This window comes from Erpetoichthys calabaricus, chromosome 3, assembly GCF_900747795.2.
Source record: "Erpetoichthys calabaricus chromosome 3, fErpCal1.3, whole genome shotgun sequence".
In the NCBI taxonomy this organism is placed as follows: domain Eukaryota; kingdom Metazoa; phylum Chordata; class Cladistia; order Polypteriformes; family Polypteridae; genus Erpetoichthys; species Erpetoichthys calabaricus.
The window spans coordinates 132,447,552-132,468,984 of NC_041396.2; the positions used below are offsets into that span (position 1 = coordinate 132,447,552).

Genomic DNA, 21,433 nt, shown 5'->3' on the forward strand with positions numbered 1-21,433 from the left:
TGTCATCAAGAGATGTGAAATTTCCTCTGTTCAATTTCAGCAATACACATCAAAAAAAGAATATATAAAATTGAAGAAAAAAAGAACAAGGTGCTTTCAAAATAAAGATGATCCATTGTATTACTGTTTGGTGTTAGTATTTTTAGGTCAGTGTGTGTTATGAGTATTGGGGTGTTTTCATTTGGAAAAAAAACAATTGTTAGTGTTCTGGTGGAACGCGTTGGTTTGGATAACTGTTTGAGTGCTCTTAGTATGTTTAGGAGGTGAGATCAACTGGTGTGCACAACTGCATGTTGGTAAAGAGAACTGCAGAAAAAGGTTTGAAAAAATGAATTCCAAATTGAGCAATGAATGTAACAAATTGTAAAAAACTAACTACAATAGTATACTCCTCTAATGTTTGTTTGTGTGTGTGTGTTTTCATTTTTTTTTTATTGATTTTACATTGTACGCTACTCTAAAGCCTTTTGCACCGCGAGAAACTATACTAAAGTGTTCTTTTTTTTTTTTTTTTTAAGCAATATATATATATATATATATATATATATATATATATATATATATATATATATATACTGTATATATATATGTGTATATATATATATATATATATATATTTATATATCTACAAATACATATATATATATATATATATATATATATATATATATATATATATATTGTAATGGGAGGCCGGGTCCCATGTCCGGCTGGGACGCCCCTGCTGTATATGTTTCGAGGGAGCAGCCATGGGCTCCTAACGAACTCCCCCGGGACGCTTGGTGGCAGCCACCCTTGATGGTGATGATGGTTTCTCAATTTCCCGCAGGGCACCATGGGAGATGGAGTTCTCCACAACCCTGTGGGGATCTGGGGTGGCAGCCAGGGGGTGCTACATGGATCCCGGAGCCAGCCTGGACACCTCTACAGCCCCGCCCAGAAGTGCAATTACAAACAGGTGAACAAGCACCTGGAGCACTCCCGGGTGGGCTATAAAAGGGGACAGCTTCCACCACTTGACGACCAGACTCGGGAGGAAGAGGATGAGGTTGTCTGGGAGGAGTGGTGGTACCAAGGTGGAGAGAAAAAGTGTTTGTGTGTTGGCTAAGGGCTTTTGGGACTGTGTTGGGCCTGTGGGACATGGGGAAGGCGTGCCCCACAGCTGAAGAGAAAAATAAAAAGTTGTTGATTTTACACATGCCTCTGCGTCAGTCTATGCCAGGTCGGGCTATATAGTGCCTTATTACAATATATATATATATATATATATATACAGTGGAACCTTGGGTCACGACCGTAGTTCATTCCAAAACTCTGGTCGTAACCTGATTTGGTCGTGACCCGAACTAATTTCTCCCATAGCATTGTATGTAAATACAATTAATCCGTTCCAGACCATACGAACTGTATGTAAATATATATTTTTTTAAAGATTTTTAAGCACAAATATAGTTAATTACACCATAGAATACACAGCGTAATAGTAAACTAAATTTAAAAATGTTGAATAACACTGAGAAAACCTTGAACAACAGAGAAAACTAACAATGTAAGAGTTTGCGCTATAGCGCTAGGAACCGCTCGCTAAAAACACTTTTTTGAATGAGTTTTAAGCACAGGGAAAAAAAAATGAACATTTGAAAAATTCGTAATTTAATAAACAACCAAGAAAAGTAACATTGCAACAATGCACGCTACAAACCGATCGCTGTAAACAGAAGTGAAGTGAAGGTTAAAATCCAATAGAAAAAAGTCTTCATTAAATACAACGAGGTTAAAACAATGCTCGAATCAGTCTCTTTAAAAACAAGCCCGGTGCATTCTTTAACTGCCCTCTCGGCCTTATGCGGTCAGCCCTCTCTCTCGGTCGCTCTCTCTCTCGCGTGTGCGCCTGTGTGTGTCTCTCTCTCGCGGGCGCGTGTGTGTCTGTCTGTCTGTCTGTCTCTCTCGCTCGCTCTCTCACACTCTCTCTCGCTCGCTGCACAGGGAATGCACAGGGATAAACTGAACATGAGCAGAAATCATCAGCGCGCACAAACCGAAAGGGAAACTGTCTTGTTCATATACCGAGTGTGTGGTCATGAACAGATGCAAAAGTTTGGCGAACTTTTTGGTCGTAACCCGATTTGTACGTGTTCAGAGACATTCGTGAACCGAGGTTCCACTGTGCATATAATGATAAGTCACTTTACCTGCCATATAAAATTCCCTGCATAATGAATGTATAATTTTTCACATTCCCCAACTTACTCTCCAGAGACACACAGAGAGAGAGAGAAAAGCTTAGGGTCAGAGCACAGGATTGAGTATTCCTACAGCACCCCTGTCAATTGCAGCTTAAGGGCCTTGCTCAAGTGCCCAACAGAATATTATTCCTTTTGGCACGGCTGGAATTCAAATCAGCAGCCTTCTAGTTACCAGCACAGATTCTTTAGCAAGAAAGCCACCACTCCACCCACAAGTATGTACAACAAATCAGTGATGACAGCACAGGGACTGAGAATAATGATGCAGGAAATGGGGGTACAATAAGGAATGTGTTTTATACATTTGGTGTATAGTTGGTAAATGTCTTTTGAAGAATGTTATACTTTTAAACATGTTAAATCAACTTTACACATATGATTGATTGTTGGGATGTATTGTGCTTCTGCAGATGGAAACAGAAAGACCTCTTTTAGAGCTGATGGATATTTCATTGGCTTGGTTCTGAATGGACTAGTACTGTTACACTAGTACCTGGATTAGCCAGGCAGATCAAGTGTTCTAAAAAATCTGTTCTTAAACTGTCTAGTAACATGAGGAATGGTTGTGCCAACTCTCACCTGATTTGCAGTTATTGTTGCCATCTGTCAGACTGCTGCTGGGCTCGGTGTGATCTTCAGAGGCTAGGTTGGTGTGGGATTTGGAGACAATGTTTGGCTGGCAATTCTCTTCTTCCTTTTGTATTCGCTCGAGTTCTTTCTTCCATTTCTGTTGCAACTTCTCCTTAGCAGATTTGGAAATGATTTTGCTGATCTAAAGACAGCACATTACTTGGTAGCTGTACATAGTATTATTAAGCAATTATTACGATTATTGCTTCATCTGTAGTTGTTTTATAAATGTTTATTAACAATAGTACACTGATTTACATAAAATAATTTCTCAAATGAAACCCTCCACCTGCGTCCTTGACCCAATACCAAAAAATTTTTTCAAAGAAGTATCGGCGTGCTAATTGATAATGTTCTTGACATAGTAAATTCGTCATTAGATACGGGGTTCTTCCCAGACTGTCTTAAGACTGCTGTAGTTAAACCCCTACTTCAGAAAAATAATCTCAACCCCTCTGCTCTTGAAAATTTTAGACCCATCTCTAACCTGCCTTTCTTAAGTAAAATTCTAGAGAAGGCAGTCATTATGCAGTTAAATGAGCACCTCAATAAACATGCTATTCTTGATAAATTTCAGTCAGGTTTTAGAACAAATCAAAGCACAGAAACTGCACTCGTTAAAGTAGTAAATGATTTGTGGGTAAATGCAGACAGAGGCCATTTATCTGTTCTCATCCATATTACTAACCGAGAATGCTAAACCAGATGGACGCAGGGACATCCGGCCATGGGCCGTAGCCGCAAAAAGACGTACTGCGCAGGCGCAAAAAGAGTCCGCGAGAGGCGGATGAGGAGCCGCGAGAGGGGGACAAAAGAGGCCGCGAGAGGCGGATGCGGGGCCGCGAGAGGCGGACAAGACCACAGAAAAAAGGAGTGAGCACAGAAAAAAGACAAAAAAGGAGAAATGAGGCGCAACGAGCACCGAAAAAAGGAAAAGGCACATAAAAAAGTAGTCAAACGCAGGCAAAGCACGAAACACATTGCACACGAAACTAGACCCAAAAAAAAAAAAAAAGAGGCTCGCGCACAACAGCAAGGCACCCCCCCCCCCCCCCTACAGGCACCGGACGGGACACACACCAAGAGGGGGATTCAACAAGCCCATGGAACACAAAAAAAAGAACACAAAACCACCCCACAGACCCTACAAGCAAGGGACGGGACACACACAAAGAGGGGGATTCAACAAGACACAGGAACACAAAAAGAAAGAAGACGCTCGCGCAACAACAATCCTCAGACACACACACACACATCCATAAGAAGTGACACCCAAAGCCACATATTCTAAAGTGAACGTCAACACCTTCACACTAGACAGCATAGGTGTCAGCATAGGTGGATCTCCTTACAATAAAGCACTATTAACCGTTCAACTGCAGAAAAGGAAACATATTAACAGTGACTGCGATCCTCCTTATTACTTATCCATATTTCGCATGCTGAGAAAGAAACAAGTCATGAATACACGGTCACGGGTACAAAACGAAAAGGAAAGGATAACAGGAACAAACACACGAACACGAAAGAAACAACAAAATAGACGGCTATGCAGCATAGGTGGATCTCATTACAATAAGGCACTATTAACCGTTCAACCGCAGAAAAGGCTCCATATTAACAGTAAGTGCAATATTCCTTATTACTTATCCATATTTCTAAAAGAAAAAATGTCTCGACTCCAAAAACGCAAAGTTCAACTAAAGCTTCTAACTAACGATGTACCTAAAAGTAAAAACTTTATGAACTGCATTAGATCCTACAATAGTTCATTTGCTTTTGCATCTACCGGAGTAAATATCAGGCCACCAAAAGGCAATGGCCCATACTGCTTTCCCATATGTGCACAAATACTGCATCGCATTGGAACAGTGCAACCTGAAACAAATCAACAACGCAAATATGCACAAATCTACATCCTAGATCCACATGACGCAATCTATCAATCAAAGTGCTGCATCGCAACAGGCACGGATTCAAAACGAAACACCTCCCGTCTCAGACATACGTTAACGGCAAGGAAGGCTACAATGGGCTTCTCACACAGCACAGGCAAATCGAATACAGCTCCAAAACAACACGTCACAAATACTACACATGCAACAACGCGCCTCTCAAACGGCACAAGCAAAACATACACCAGGAAAATTCATTCGGATTAATGAATGTCATTTGCAATCATTGTCATTCAGTTCACTTCCCTGAAGAAACAACTGGCAATACAAGTAATACATTTACACGTTGTTGTCAAAAGGGTCAAATTAGACTGCCTTCTTTACATTCATATACTGAATATCTACAAAAGCTTCTAACTAACGATGTACCTGAAAGTGAAATCTTTATCAACTGCATTAGATCCTACAAATCGGTATCCACTATGAACATTAACGGTGGCACTGCATGTGAAATCCGTCTTGAAAAAATGTTAATTATTGATGAATGTACAATGGCATGAAGTCACTTACTCAACACCATTCATAAACTTCTACAGACGTTTATGAATAATAATATTCGATTTGGAGGAAAGGTACTTTTATGAGGAGGAGATTTTAGACAGTGCTTAGCTATTCTTCCAGATGCCATGCACTCAGCTATTGTTCAGTGCACCTTAAAATACGCAGACAATTGGCATTGCTTTCAAAAGATACAGTTAGTAAAAAAGATACGATGTCCAGAACCAGATCATAACAATTGTTTATTACAACTGAGAGATGGTACACTCACCAATACAGATGGACTTCAGCCACATATTATTACAATTCCTCAAGCCTTTATCTGCGACGACTTAGTTACAGAGAGATTTGGAACAGCAATCTCATTAGACCAAATGCCCCTTTTAACACAACGCACTATATTATGTCCAAAAAATATTAATGTGGAAAACATAAATACCCAAGTCATTCCATTACTTCCTGGAGAGACACAACTCTTTCTAAGCTCTGACAAACTTGACTCTGATCACAACAATAACCATCTTCATTGACCTTACAAGTTCTGAGCTGGAATTACCTTTTACACTTAAACGGCGTGTACAAAGAAATTTTCAAATAAACCTTTACACTGTGCCACACACTTTATTGTTTGCTTTCTATTTGCATCATCTACACCGTCACACTATTCTATATCTCATTCATACATCATGCTCTTTGTCATTCCCAACACCAGGGGTTGGCGAGCGAAGCGAGCAGGGGGCAGAGCCCCCTAGTCCTCTTAGATCTGTGTGCCGCATTTGACATCATTGATCATAATATTCTTAGAAATTGCCTTAGTCAATGGGTGGGCCTCTCTGGCAGCGTCTTAAATTGGATTGAATCCTACCTGGCAGGGAGAAAATTATTTGTTAGTTGTAATAATTACAACTCAAAGACACATGATATCCTATATGGTGTTCCACAAGGCTCTATCCTGGGTCCGCTGCTGTTCTCAATCTACATGCTTCCATTAGGTCAGATTATCTCAGGGCACAACGTGAGCTGCCACAGCTATGCCGATGACACACAGCTGTATTTATCAATTGCACCTGATGACCCCGATTCTCTTGATTCACTAACACAATGTCTAACTTGTATCTCAGAATGGATGAATAATAACTTTCTCAAGATAAATAAAGAGAAAACTGAAATCTTACTGATTGGCAATAATGGATACAATGAGGCTATTAGAAATAAACTGGATGCATTAGGATTAAAAGTCAAAACGGAGGTAAAAAGCTTAGGGGTAACTGTTGACTGTAATCTAAATTTTAAATCGCATATTAATTAGATCACTAGGACAGCATTTTTTCACTTAAGAAACATAGCAAAAGTTAGACCTCTTATATCTTTGAAAGATGCTGAGAAATTAGTTCATGCGTTTGTTTTCAGTCGACTAGATTACTGTAACGCACTCCTCTCAGGACTACCCAAAAAAGACATAAATCGTTTGCAACTAGTGCAGAATGCAGCTGCTAGAATCCTAACCAGGAAAAGAAAATCGGAGCACATCTCTCCAGTTTTGATGTCACTACATTGGTTACCTGTGTCATTCAGGATTGACTTTAAAATTCTGCTTATGGTTTATAAAGCCTTAAATAATCTCGCCCCATCTTATATATCAGAATGTCTGATGTCTTATATTCCAAATCGTAACCTCAGATCCTCAACTGAGTGTCTCCTTATAATTCCAAGAGCAAAACTTAAAAGAAGTGGTGAGGCGGCCTTCTGCTGTTATGCACCTAAAATCTGGAATAGCCTGCCAATAGGAATTCGCCAGGCTAATACAGTGGAGCACTTTAAAAAACTGCTGAAAACACATTACTTTAACATGGCCTTCTCATAACTTCACTGTAATTTAAATCCTGATACTCTGTATATCCAATTCATTATAATAACTATTCATGGTGGCTCTAAAATCTGTACTAAACCCTACTCTCTCTTCTGTTTCCTTTTCCGGTGTCATCTACTCAAAGCACCATGATGTTCCAACAATGATGGATGGATTAAAAGCCAGAAGTCTGTATGACCATCAGCATCAAGTGCCTCCATGAGAACCCTAACTACAAAGAGGACTATTTCATTTATGTTAGGTAGAATGCCCAGAGGGGACTGGGCAGTCTCGTGGCCTGGAAACCCTACAGATTTTATTTTTTTCTCCAGCCTTCTGGAGTTTTTTTTTTTTTTTTTCTGTCCACCCTGGCCATCGGACCTTACTCCTTTTCTATGTTAACTAATGTTGTCTTATTTTAATTTCTTATTTTGTCTTTTATTTTTCTTTTCTTCATTATGTAAAGCACTTTGAGGTACTTTTTGTATGAAAATGTGCTATATAAATAAATGTTGTATTGTACACTGATTTATGGAAATGAACATTATAATATAATCTGATTAACTATTGGTGTAGGACAAGGGGCTGAAAAGGCAGATGGAGTACAGCCATTATCAAGTTTTTTCAAATATTATTTGAATTGCAGTAATGCTTCATTTTCTTTTAAAATTTTATGTCTAAAAAAGTACAGTATATTAGCACATAAAAGCTCCATATAATCAATTATGCAAGGTATGAGCACATTATCAGGATGGTTATGATCATTAATTATTTTCTTGGTGCAGAAAGAACCAAAACTATCAATATGAGCTGAAATTTCTTAAAGCTAGACAAAAAGTCGCTGAATAAATAGTAAATTATATTCTACCACATAGAATGCATAGGGAGAGTGTTGAGGGGACACACAGAAGTGGGCTGGTCTCGGTGGGGGAAGCGACAGGGACTTATTATGCCCTCTCGGGGGAGAGGGCTGTCCTCCCTGCAGGGGCCAAGGCCCCAGAGAAAGGTGGGGGTTCCCCAGGCCAGCAGGTGAGGTTTTTGCAAACCTGGAAACTAGATCCAGAGAGATCTACCCAAGAGCAGGTTGATGCTCTTTGAGAAAAGGTGGCAAAGTGGTTAAAACCCTCTGAGTGCTCCACCTTTGAAATTGTAAAAAAAATAATGTGCTTTATTATAGTAAACAACATATCTGAGCATTTCACCAAGCCTGTCTGGGGGGTGTATACTAGCGTAGACGAGCTTATCAGGCTTGTAGAAACATCTAGGACGGCTTTCGAGCAGAACAGTCCTTTAGCGGATGCCATGGAGATTACGTCCCAACTAAACTGCCCTCTCGACACAAGCCGGAGTTTGTGGCAGAGTCCCCGGATCCGCGGGCGTGCCACTCACTGGGCGATGCAGCAGAATGCAAGTGGAGAGAGGAAGCTGGATTGTGTGCTCTTTCAAACCCCCTGTCCATGCCTCATACAGGAGTGATTGTTGTCAATGAATTTAAAGTAAAAGCCCTATTTGATTCTGGCAGCAACATTTCCATTCTTGACCGCCGGTATGTACTGCTGCGACAACGGATTAAAATAAAGACCAGTATAACATGTATACATGGAGATATCCAATACTACAAAATCGCCCGATGTGTCATCAGCCAGGGAGGATTTTTAAGAAAAATCCCCAAAGCAGTCCTCCCAAAATCTCCTTTCGCTGTGATTCTAGGGTGGGACTGGTCTGATATTAAAAGCAGTGAAGTACTATCTACTCCCAAATCTAATTTAGACCTAGTATCTGATGGGCATAATACGTCACAGGTTGTCTCCATGCCGTGTACTCAGCCGGAAGAGCGAGGTATGGGAGGCTAAGAGGAGGAGGAGGAGGTTCCCAGACCGTTGCGTCATCAGTCCGCGTCTCGGCGGATCGGGATGACTCCCCACCCCTTGAGGTCAGACCGGACCTTCTCTCAGATCTAAGTTTTCAGTTTAGACAAACGCCAGCCTCGTTTAAAAGGGAACAATGGAATGATGATTCCCTGAAATTTGTAAAGAATGCAGTGATACTAGTCAAAGGCCAACGTAGATTATGTGACCCGATATCCAGAAGCTGTTCCATTGCACTCAGCTACTTCCAAAGCTATCGCACAGGAACTGGTGGGGGTCTTTTTGCGAGATGGCATCCCTAAAGAAGTCTTTACAGACCAAGGGACGCCGTCTACCTCGGAGAGGTTTAGGGAAACGACCAAGTTACTTAAAATAAAGCACTTAAGGACTGCGGTGTACCATCCTCAAACCGACGGTCTAGTTGAGAGATTTAATTAGACTCTCAAACAGATGCTTCGCAAGGTGGTCAGTGGGGATGGAAGGAATTGGGATCATCTCTTCCCCTTCGTACTCTTTGCCTATAGGGAAGTCCCTCAAGCCTTGACGGGGTTCTCACCATTTGAATTATTATATGGATGACAACCCCAGGTTATATTGGACAGTTTGAAAAAAGATTGAGAAGGAAAGGCCCTTCCCTCAACTAATATTTTGGAATATATCGCGCATAGATTTGGAATATATGCGATAGATTTAGGAAAATTCGACCTATACTAAAAAGTCACATGGAGGAGGTGCAAACAGCACAGGCCTGCTATTATGACCGTGGCATGACGCTCTGGGATTTCCAACTGGGGGATCGGGTCATTATGTTGGTTCCCACCTCCCATTCTAAACTACTTGTGCATTGGCAGGGACCGTATGAAGGAGAGGAAAAGGCTCTTTGACTACTTGGTGAAACAGCCCAATCATCGGCCAAGCGAGCTGATATATCACGTGAATCTGCTGAAACCATGGAAGGAAAGGGACCCAATCCCTCCTTCAGCCAACCCCGCTCATTCCTTGCTCAGACCAACACACTTAACTTTGGGTCTAACTTAAACACTCGACAGCAGTGAGAGCTCGAAGCAGTTATCTCATCCATCCCGGAGGTGGTAGACGAAAAACCCAGATGGACCTCTCTGATCACCCATGACATTTTGACCGAACCTGGGGTTATAGTCCGAGAGTGCCCCTGTCGCCTTCCCAAGGCAAAGAAGGCTGAAGTAGAGCTTGAAATCAAGCGTATGCTGGACTTAGGAGTCATAGAAGAAAGTTGTAGTCCCTGGTCCAGCCCAATAATCTTGGTTACTAAGCCTGATGGAAGTTGAAGGTTTTGCAATGACTTCCGTCGACTTAATCAGGTCTCCCAATTTGATGCTTATCCTATGCCTCGAGTGGATGACCTCCTTGAAAGGCTGGGACAGGCAGAATTTTTGACCACACAACATGACCAAGGGGTACTGGCAGGTTCCTCTAACGGACTCCACAAAGGTCAAGACCGCATTTAGCACCCCTAGTGGACACTGGCAGTATCATGTCCTTCCATTCGGGTTACATTGGGCTCCTGCAACTTTCCAGCGTCTGGTGGACAAAGTGCTCCACCCCCATAACACATATAGTGCTTCCAACCTAGATGACATCGTCATCTTGATCTGCAGGCTTATAAGTTCTCGTTCGTTCCTTGTAAGGGCTCTCTCCACACCAACGCCGATGCTCTCTCTCGCATTCACGAGCTCTCGGTACAAGTCGCCCGACTCGATGGGTCTGATAGATAGATAGATAGATAGATAGATAGATAGATAGATAGATAGATAGATAGATAGATAGATAGATAGATAGATAGATAGATAGATAGATAGATAGATAGATAGATAGATAGATAGATAGATACTTTATTAATCCCAATGGGAAATGGGTGGGGGGCTTGCCCCGTCACACATGCATTTTTAGGGGACAACTAAAGGGCCTGAATAAATGTAATTCCACACCGGACCAGGGGGTGGCGAAGAGTACTAATTCTCTCTCTCACTTCCTTGCAGACCATTCTCTGGAAATCTCGCCTGGTTCAGGGGCAACCAACGACATCACTTCCGGTTCCAGTCCTGAGGACATCACATCCTCTGCAAGCATTTAAAAGCCGCCATCTTAAAGACAATGATCAGCTCTGTTTTGGACTCAGTCGTGTGAACATGTTTGTTCGGTTTGATCAATTTTGCAGCCAGGAACTATTATATGGGTGGTTGCCCCAAACCTTCCCAATGTCTCTGGGTCTTTCTTATTACACTAGATAATTAAAAAATAAACGGCAATGCTTCTTACTCAGATAATATCTGTTTGTTTTGCAAAAAATATCTTTGAAATATTTAAAGCTGTTATGGAATGTTCTTTTTTATGTTCTATTAAATATAAGAGGATTATTCCAAGGAACAGTCCAAAAGTGGTGGTGCCTCAGAGATCCAAAAGAATGAATTCAAAACATGGCCAAATCACCTTCTGTACAGACTTTGCATGTTCAAAACACTCTGTATAGTTACCAAACCCCCCCCCCAAGTACTCAAATTTTCCTTTTGCATACATAAATACACTTTATAACATTTCAGGTGAGTGTCTACCAAATCCAATAATTACTGGAACCCTTGGTAAAATGAGCAGTGTGTGTTGTGTGTACGGGTCTTTGTTGGAATTGTATTATTGTAAGACATGCAAGTTACATTTTACACAACTCAGAGTGTACATATGGTAATACATTTGAATATTCACTAAAAGGATAATTACAATATATAAAAAAAATGACACAAAATAAAATTTAAATATTTATTGAAAAAAACTGGCCTATGGATGCTATTGCAAGATTGGTTCATCCATTTTTCAGTTATTCTTTGTCTCAATATCTATCATGTCTTTTCCCCAGTCAGCCATCAGTTGGTGCCAAGTCCATCACTTTGCACCTGACTACAGCTGTCATGTTATGTGTGTTTGTAGTTTCATACTTCATCTACTAATACTTGGTAATTGCAATTACTAGCAAAGAACAATAAAAAGTTGTCACACAGTTGGATACAATAGAAAAAATAATCATAAACTGATTTAAAGTAGGTAAGAATCTAAATGTAATAAGTGACATATCCTAAATGGAACACCATAAACATAAAAAAAAACTGATTCAAAATAAGCCTTTGATAAGTGAATCTAAAGTAAACTGAAATAATAAAGTGGATGTGACACAATTAAGCTTGCTGTGGACAAAATCCTTACAGAATATACCCTTTTTAATTTAAAGCCTTAAGACCTACTTTCTTAACATTGGATCCTGAAGTGTAAAATGAAGTAAAGGTGCTTTTGGATCATTAGATATCAGATTAAATCCGTCAAAACAATCATATGATCAAAAATTTGGGATAAAACTTGAAATAGTAACACCTAAATTATTTTCAGTTTTTATACACCATTTTTGTCCAGAAAGGTGTTGGACAATACACACTTTTATCAATAAATGAAAAAGAATGATCAAGCTAATGTGATTACCTTGCAGTTACGTTAATCCATTTTGTATAATTACTGGTATTTTAGATGGGTCATGGCTTAAAGTTCTTATTTTTTGATTGATGACCATGCCTTTGCCAGTGAATTCTTGTTTTAATTCTGCTTTGATTCTGTCCCTATTTTGACGATGCTCTTACCTGCTCTTTTGTACTTGATTAACCCGATTGATTTAGCTACTGTTTATTTATTTTGGCAATGTCTCCTTGTACTCTAGCTGCCAGAATTGGACAAATTAATCCATATTTTAAATATGTTGCCAGCTGCTTCCACACTTGCATAGCTGTAATTGCCAAATATGGGGTGAATCTCAATTAGGGACAGGATGAATAAGCAGCAGCATGACATTTGTGAGTTTGTAGTTGGTAATGGTGGTACATGAATATCAATCTTCGGTTTCTTGCTGCACCTATGTCACGTGCAGATTTATGAATGAGAGTTAAGATTAATTATTACAATCCTTTTGAAATAAAAAGCTCTCTGCCAGCCAGTGTGCTTAACTATTCTGGGATTTGTTATAGAGCTTAAACCTTTTATGTTTGTGTGTATATAGTCCTGATGATGTATTTTAGTTTGGTATTCAGATGCCACAGCAAATGTATTTTATTACCTCCTCTTGGCTGTCTGGTTGTGATCCAGTTATGTTTTTGTCATTGGTTTCTTCAGAATGATCTTCAGTGTTCTCTAGCATTTCTGCATAAGTAAAAATGGAGAAGTCTAAAAGTGCAATAGATAAGTTATTCAACAATTTAACTCCATGTTGAACTCCAAGAAAATTCTGTAATGAATTTCAGTTGAATAACAAATTGTCTGATTTAGGACCAGGGCTGTTTTTCATTGACTCAAATTATTTGTCATAGCCACAATGTCCAAGATACATTTAGCACATAATAATTATTTATACAACTTTTGTTTAATTCAGAAAACCATAAGTAGTCTCCAAAGTCTGAAATTTTCAAAACCAACTATCCTATTAACTTGTGGAACCCCGTTGTAGGGTCTATCCTGACAGCATGGGTTGTAAAGCAAGAACCAAATGTGGACAGTGTTTAGTACATCACAAAACACCACACACTCTGTCTTCTCTCTAGACCAATGTAGAGTCTTAAGTCTTACTGCATAAAACTGTAGTACTAGGGTGTTGTACCGTGTTAGCCATTATGGATGTAGTGAAAACTGTGCAGAAAACTGAAGAAGTCATAGTGAAAAACAAACAAACAAAAGCACACAGGAAAAGGAAGAATGCTCAAGCTCTACAAAGGAAGTGCCTAAAATTTATGATGCTGGAGCTGGCTATACCCATACCTACCTCCCTGATCTACTGAACATTTTTGGTTCATTACAAAGTACAAAGTTCTTAATGCCACAAATGTGTCAACCAGTCCTCTCATTTTGTCTAAAGATCTGACTGACTGAGCTTATTGATACATCTGCAGATGTCACTCTCTTTCTTGAAAATGACCCAGCCTCATTCATTCTGTAGCTTAGGAGTATAGGCTGAAGTTGTATAATGGATCGTTAGGTGGAATTGTTTTTTTTCTGTGCAACAAAAACATGCATGACTTATGTACACTATTTTGAATGAAATCAGTGTCCCATACTTATAGGATATTAAGCATTTGTCTCAAAAAAATAGAAATAAATCATTTACCTCCTTCTGGCTTTACTTCACATTGCGATATTGCAGAATCTGAATCTGAATTGGGGACTTCTGCTTCTACCAGTGATGTCCTTAAAATAAAACATAAAATAATTGCTATCAGACTGATATTAAAATGACTATAATTCTAATTCAAGGAACAGCTCTCAGTGTTGTCTGCCATGCACAAGCAAATCACATTAGTACTATAGCAGATCTATGAGGATCACTTCAAAGCCATTGGTTTTCCAGTTGAATATTCTTATTTAGCAAGTGAAGACTTTTGAGCTGCTATGTACTGTATTATAATATTGTGATAGTACTACAAGAATGCAATCCATCAAATGTGATGTGCGTACATCATTCTCAGAGTATCTATTTATAATTTCTACAACCCATATATGCATGTTTCTTCTTGCCTTAATATGTTTTATAAATTGGTTTAAAACTTTCTGTCACTTGTCACATAAAAACAAACAATTACACAGATTCAGTTTATTCATATGTATGAGCTCAACATAAATTCTTCCTCATATTCACCTGGCATTTTATAAGGTGTAAAAATAACATCAATCATCTTGTTTTCAACTGTAGACTAAAGTTTATGTCACTTACAAAATTAAATAATGCCTAAAATATATATATAAACTATATAAATTATGGAAACATATGAGATTTATATGTTGTAAATAGGAGAGAGTTGGGATAAAAATATCAAAGTGAGTTTAGTAAAAGCAGTGAACACATTTTGGATTATATAAAAGTGAACAAATTGTGGAATTTTAAAGAAACCCTAGTAATAACGAGTTTCTAAATTATTCTAGCATCTTTGAAATTCAGAGAGCTAAGATATATAAATGATTTGGTTTGTTAACTTGACTTTGAAAATGCATGTTATTTTTCTTCAGGGGATTACAGACCAGTTATTGCCTGTGTGGACTTTTTTATATAAGCCTGGGCTTTCTGAGGCATTATGGTTTCCTCCTTCTGATACACTGGCATTCCAGTTGAATCCTGCCTTGGACTTGGCTGCCCATTGCCCTGAAGTTGAAAATTTGGAATGAGAAAATGGACAAGTGGATGGACTTTATCTAAAGCATAAAAAATGATTTATGAAGGGAAAATGATAAATTGATTTATCTGGCTTTACAAAAAAATGTGGAAAACAAATGTTTTTAATAATCAAAGAAATAAAAATTGAAGTGTGGCTCAAGGGTGCTATGAATGTCATTGTGATCTATCAGTACACGGATGCAGGTTTCATTCTTAGATGGGGTGTCTTCTGGGAGGAGTTTGCTTTGTGATACCTGGGTTGTCTGAAGTTGGCGTACTCTCTTGAGTAGAAACACAACACAAAAAGAGATGGAGCAAAAGTGTCAGTGCTTTTATTATTCAGTGTTCAAACAATAAATATATTGTAGTGCTTCTTCTTTAAATAAGTAAGTCAATAAATAATCTAATAAAACCAGTGCTCTTGTGGAGGTTAAAAGTCACAACAAATAAGTTGGGGTAAAATCGAAACTTAAAAACAAAGGATCTGTCCTTTAAAATCATTCCTGATCCTCGCTGCTGCTTTCTGAGTGCCCACTTGGAGTGTTTGGTCACTCCTGCTCCTTAAGTATTCAGCAGGAGCGACCCGGCATGTACCATTCACTCACTCCTCTTAGGGCCTTTTCCCAACTGCCTGTTTTATCTGCTTAGCAGCACCAGCCTGGCCACAATCCTGTTTCTTTATCTTTTCTGTCCTTTAATATCTGTCTTTCTTTCTTTTTGTCCTTTTTTCCTTTCTTCCACTATCCTTTTTTTTATTTCACCTTTCATTTATTTTCTTTCTCTCTTGATCTCACCCTGTCTATCCTGCTTCAGTGGGCATGGAGTCATAATTATACATCCCAGAGTGTTAATGAGAAAATTGTCTGAACCGCATGTGTCTGCACTTGAATGTGGGCTCCACCAGTTCCCCCATCAACACCCCAAGCCCGCTCATCCATTAAAATAAGGTGGGAAGTTCATTATTGTACCATGGTGTACTCTTGCTAGAGTAGCTGGTAAAAATGCCCTTATTGCATTAATGTCTATTTTTTTACAATAGCTGAGGCAGATATCATAAGAAGAGATATAGTTCATCTGCAATGCTTGATATAACTGCTGCTTTGACTGAATAAACAAAGACAATACCATCACTAGTCACAGGCCAAATATCAAATCAAAATCACGGGATTTGGACCAAAGTGCCTATGGAGATGACTAATATATAATTGCCTTGGTTAGATAAATTCAGACTTGACTGGAGACTGCAAAATCTTTATAAATTGGGATAATTTCTTCTCCTGCATTACTAATTTACCCAAACAAATCTCAATTTACTTTGCTCTATTATTATATTATGATTATTTGACATTTATGCCTGAAAGCCTAAGCAGATAACTGTTTTTTTATTTGAAATGTACATGCTTCACTGAGTTGAATTAAATGTTTATTTTAATGCTCATAATCTCAAATAAGAAAGTAAGAAAAATGTTAATAATTTAAACATGTTATTATAGTGGACAGAGCATGTGAAAATGACATGCAGTGAGGTAAGCATTCAGTCTAGTTTCAAGTTATTTTTTTTTACGCACTTACTATAATTGTAATTAGAGTGCAGCACAGACAGTTAAATTTAGAAGCACTTATAGAAACTCAAGTGCACACATAGATGCAGCAGGTTTGCTATCTCCCAGAAAAATATAGTGGTATATGTTTGTTAATTTCATATTGTTGTCTTATTCCCTCTTGTGGGTATCTTGTATTACAGTCAAATTCTGCTCAACATTGGTCTTAGTTTCCCTGCCCTAGATGCATAATACATATGCCTCTAGACATCCATGAGTAAATTTTACTTTAAACTGAGTAAGAACATTCAGACACCCTTTGGGAATAGCCTTTGCAGTGACAAAATCACTACAGATTTTTTTGTGAGTTGTCCCTGGAAATTAGTCTAGATGCGGGAATGAATGCCTGGACGATTTCAGTAAACTTATCATCTGAGCCCCAAGACCCAAGTGTGACGACCATGGTGTCTACAGGCCACTTAACCTGAAGATAAAGGTGCCACAGGCAGTGTGAGCACAAACAGATGTGTGATAAGAGTGTGGGGTTGCAGACTAGGCTAAAAGCAAAGCCATACTGACCATCTCCTCCAAATCTTTTCCTGGCCAATGCTTGTTCTTGGAAAATAAGCAAGATGTGCTTAAAATCAGACTAACTGCATGCAAGAAATCAGGGAATATTGTATCTTAATTTTTAGCATGGCAAGGTTCCATGACAACAGACTCTTGCATATCCCCTTGATACACTGTTATTGATAGGATGAACAAAACCTCTGACCCCAATAAGAATAAAGGAAGGAGTCGGTACTTTTTTTTGTTAACAGTGTGTGTTGTATATGATAATGGCAAAATATTTTTACATGATTTGTTACATCTAATGATAAAATGTTGCCCCTTTAATCTGCTCAGAGAAGTGCAAATAACTATTTTACTGCCGCATGCCAATGCCAACATGGTACTCAAAATGCTGTCTGGGGTTATTAACATACAGGAATTAGCACACCCAGAGGGATACTTTCTTATAACAGCCAGTTGTAATCATGCATAAATCAAATTGGGTATCCTCAAATACCATCTGCATGTGTGAGTTGTCCCACAAGTGGAAAAAACATTTTGAATGTTGTTTACAGCAGCATACCTGAAACCTGCAAAGCAGTTCTCCTCCATATTTACCAGTCTCTCATTTTCTGGTGCTCGTATAATGTTAACTTAAACGGGTTATATCCATTCTTCAAACTGTCAGCCGTGGTCTGAAAATGCCGAAGAAATGTTTCAAGATTATTTTGAACGTGCTTAGTAGGTGTGTTAGTCGGTGTCATGATTGTGAAAAAGATCTTGTTTACCTCAGTCGCGATTTTTTTTTTTTTTTTTGAATGTGTTAAAACTAGAACACCATAGCACCTTTAGAAAAACTCCTCAAAGAAAGTTAGTAGGCCTGGACTTGTACTCAATCATCTGGAACTGAAAAGGAGCGGTGCTAACCACCACCTCATTGGGCTGCTCCATATAATGAAAATGTCAACAGCAACAGCAGAAAAGAACGATCAGTTACACATTTCTTAATTAACTGTTTTTGAAACCCAGAATTTTCTAATGAATTCAATCAAGTTTTTACTGTAAAGATGTGTTTACCCATCTGTCCTTTGATCCATGCTGCTTTGCAGTTGGATGAGAGGCTTTGGATCATACACAGGCTTCTCTTCAGTTTTGGAAATCTGAGATAATAAAACTCCACATAGTGATTGTTTCTTTCGAAGAGCACTGGAGCGTAAAGACTGCAGGGACACCTTTAACTGAACAAAATTAAAACAGTACATGGTTAAAATGTAAGATGCCAAAACATCTATGCATTCATCCATTCACAACTTGAGCTCATTTAACCTTATTCAGAGGTGAAAGGAGTTTTTTTCTGGACAAATCAAGCATAAAGCAGGAACCAATCCTAAAATGTGACTCAATTTGTAGCTTTGAATTTAGCACTTTTATATTGTGAATTTTATGAATCTATGTGAAGAAAACATATATTAGTAAAATGAATTGGGCACTTGATTATCTTAAAATATCATTTGGACATTCATTAAAAAAATGTACATGTCATTATGTCATATACATTCATTTTGTTAAAATTTTCATTCAGCTGAGGTATTAAGAAAACATGGCAACAATTTGAGAAATGAAGGGTCTGACCCAATATGAATATTACTGTCGGCCCTAAACACACATATATTCTTCCAAGGAACAACCAAATTATAATAAATAAATAAATGAATAAATAAATAAATAACTGAACCAGCTATGCATCAGTCATTATTTTCTCATATCTGAAAACTATGCGGTTCAACATAAAATTTTCTGTATAAGGGATGAATTTTATGGGGAGACACATTCAATGTCATGAGTATATATAATAGTAGATAACAAACAATGGAGTGGAAATACAGCAGTGGAACAATCATATATGTGTACTCTATAAACAATATATAAAATATAAAGATTAGTTGTATCCTTGTGAAGTGGCTGCAAATTCAGATTACCTTGCATAGCACTGGAAAAAGCCTCTCCCATTTACATTGCTTAACCCTGACATTGCTTGTAAGCTGTAGTTAAGACAATGTGGCTTATGTTAAGTGGCATTTCATTAAATATTTGTAAACTATTTCTTGATTATTATTCATTATAACATAACAATAACATATCCACTATACTTAATCCAAGATCAAGATGCAAGAAGGCCAGAGCATGTCTCAGGAGGACTAGGTGCAGGAATCAGCCCACTAGCACACACTAACACAAATGGTTAGTTTGGCGTCTTCTGTTAATGCAACACACAAGTTATTTAATATGTGTAATATCGCTCTCCGGTACAAATACATATACACAACACACCTTTGTTTAGCAGGGCTGTTTTGGGAGACATTTCAGCTATAGACAGTTTATCCATTGAACTTACTATCTTGCTATCAGTTGAACTATGTTATGAAAATCTCCGTCTCTTCTTTATGAGGAATTGTTTACATTCGGATTCCACCTACATTTAAACCAAATTTACTCACAGTTGACTTATATGTACTGTATATTTGGCTATGTGACACTACTACACAGCAAGAGGCCAATAGTTGAAATGGAGTATGGAGTATTGTATAGGAGCTTTGGGAGAGAAAGAGAAGCTAAATTTTTTAACAAGTTTATAAATAATATGTCACATTTGTGGACTATTCTGTCGAATGTCACAGCTTTGTAGATTACTAGCAAAGTATTTGGTGATGGATAGGTGAGCTGAGTTCTGGCAATGATTCAAACAATTTATCATTATAATCAAGATGTCAGACTTACATTTTAATTATTATAATCTCTCTAGTTAATTTGAAAAATGTTTGAAGAGAAATCATTAAACATAAATGTTTCAGTACAATTCTATGTAGTCCTGCAATGGACTAGTCCCTAACCCTGCTTGCTCCATATACTGCAAGGAGAGGCAGCAGCTCCCAATGAACTTGAACTGGAGAAGTGGGTTAGAAAGAGGATGAATGGATGGAAAATGACATGTATTTTTATGTCTTTTCCTTGTTTAATTTTTGTCTGTTCTTGTTAACAGTCTGTCTGAAAAAATGTTACCTAAAGATATAATGAACTGAAAAACTTCAGCAATACTTTTGTATAGTAGACAAATATCTATAAGTAATTCAGGTTTTTTAAATGGAATTGTAATGGGCTTACAGCACTTTGACTGCTGGTGGGGCCCCTGCTGGTTTAAGCCTATCAAAATTGGTGGACCTGCCAAGTTTAAGAAAAAAGCCATTCTGAAGTAGTCTTCTAGTGCAATTTAGTGACATACATGCTCTGCTGTTGTTAGCATTTCATATCATAAAGCAATTGAAATATATTCCTAGAACTTCAGAAGTTGAAGCAGTCTATTTTATCAATAGTAGCCATAATTTCATGAGTTACTTATTGTTTAATACTCGTTTGAAGTACTAACAAAGCAAACTACTTACGGGACAAATTTTGAACAAGAAATACTATTGTTTACTATAATTGATGAATGGTAAACACCATAAATATAATTATTAGCAATGTTAGTCCAATAAAAGCATTTATCCATTGTCTGAACCTTTAGGGTTAGATGAGCTGCAGCATTTCCCAGCAGTCATAGGTACAAACTAGCAACCCTGTACACCGGAAGTATGTTTATCACAGGAAACACTAGCACTGGGAGAATTAAGAGTCACAATTAGGCAGTATTTGGACAAATTCAGGATATTTGGAGGAAACCCAGCCAGCCATGAGAATCTGAACCAAAGACTCCGTAACATGTGGATAATACTGCTCCACTTTATCATTCATACTGATTATTCAGAAGTGGCTCAGCTGCATTTGGTATAAAGCAGCAATCAACATTAGATGAGACTTAAAGACACTTTAGAATAATCTATCAACCCAACCAGCAGGTCTTTTTGGAATTTTAGGGAAAGCCATAGTACCTGATAAAAACCCATATGGTCTAAAAGAGAACATAGAAATTCAGCAGACTGGCAATCAAACCCAGACACCTGAAGCTATGTGACAGCAGCACTGTGTAATATTAGTTTGTCAGTATTATGGTCTGAATTGTGGTGTTCTAAGCAACCCAGTTACAAT

At 38.2% G+C, this 21,433-nt stretch overlaps 1 protein-coding gene across 1 annotated transcript in view; it reads right to left on the minus strand.

The window, feature by feature from the left end:
- LOC127527241 (uncharacterized) overlaps positions 1-21,433 on the minus strand; it is a 162,664-nt gene that overhangs the window by 61,035 nt on the left and 80,196 nt on the right. Inside the window, exons 6-9 of the mRNA XM_051925326.1 lie at positions 18,428-18,588; positions 14,217-14,296; positions 13,176-13,258; positions 2,826-3,018 (exon numbers count right to left, since the gene is read on the minus strand). Coding sequence (XP_051781286.1) covers positions 2,826-3,018; positions 13,176-13,258; positions 14,217-14,296; positions 18,428-18,588 — 517 coding nt within the window. The remainder of the gene's footprint in view (positions 1-2,825; positions 3,019-13,175; positions 13,259-14,216; positions 14,297-18,427; positions 18,589-21,433) is intronic.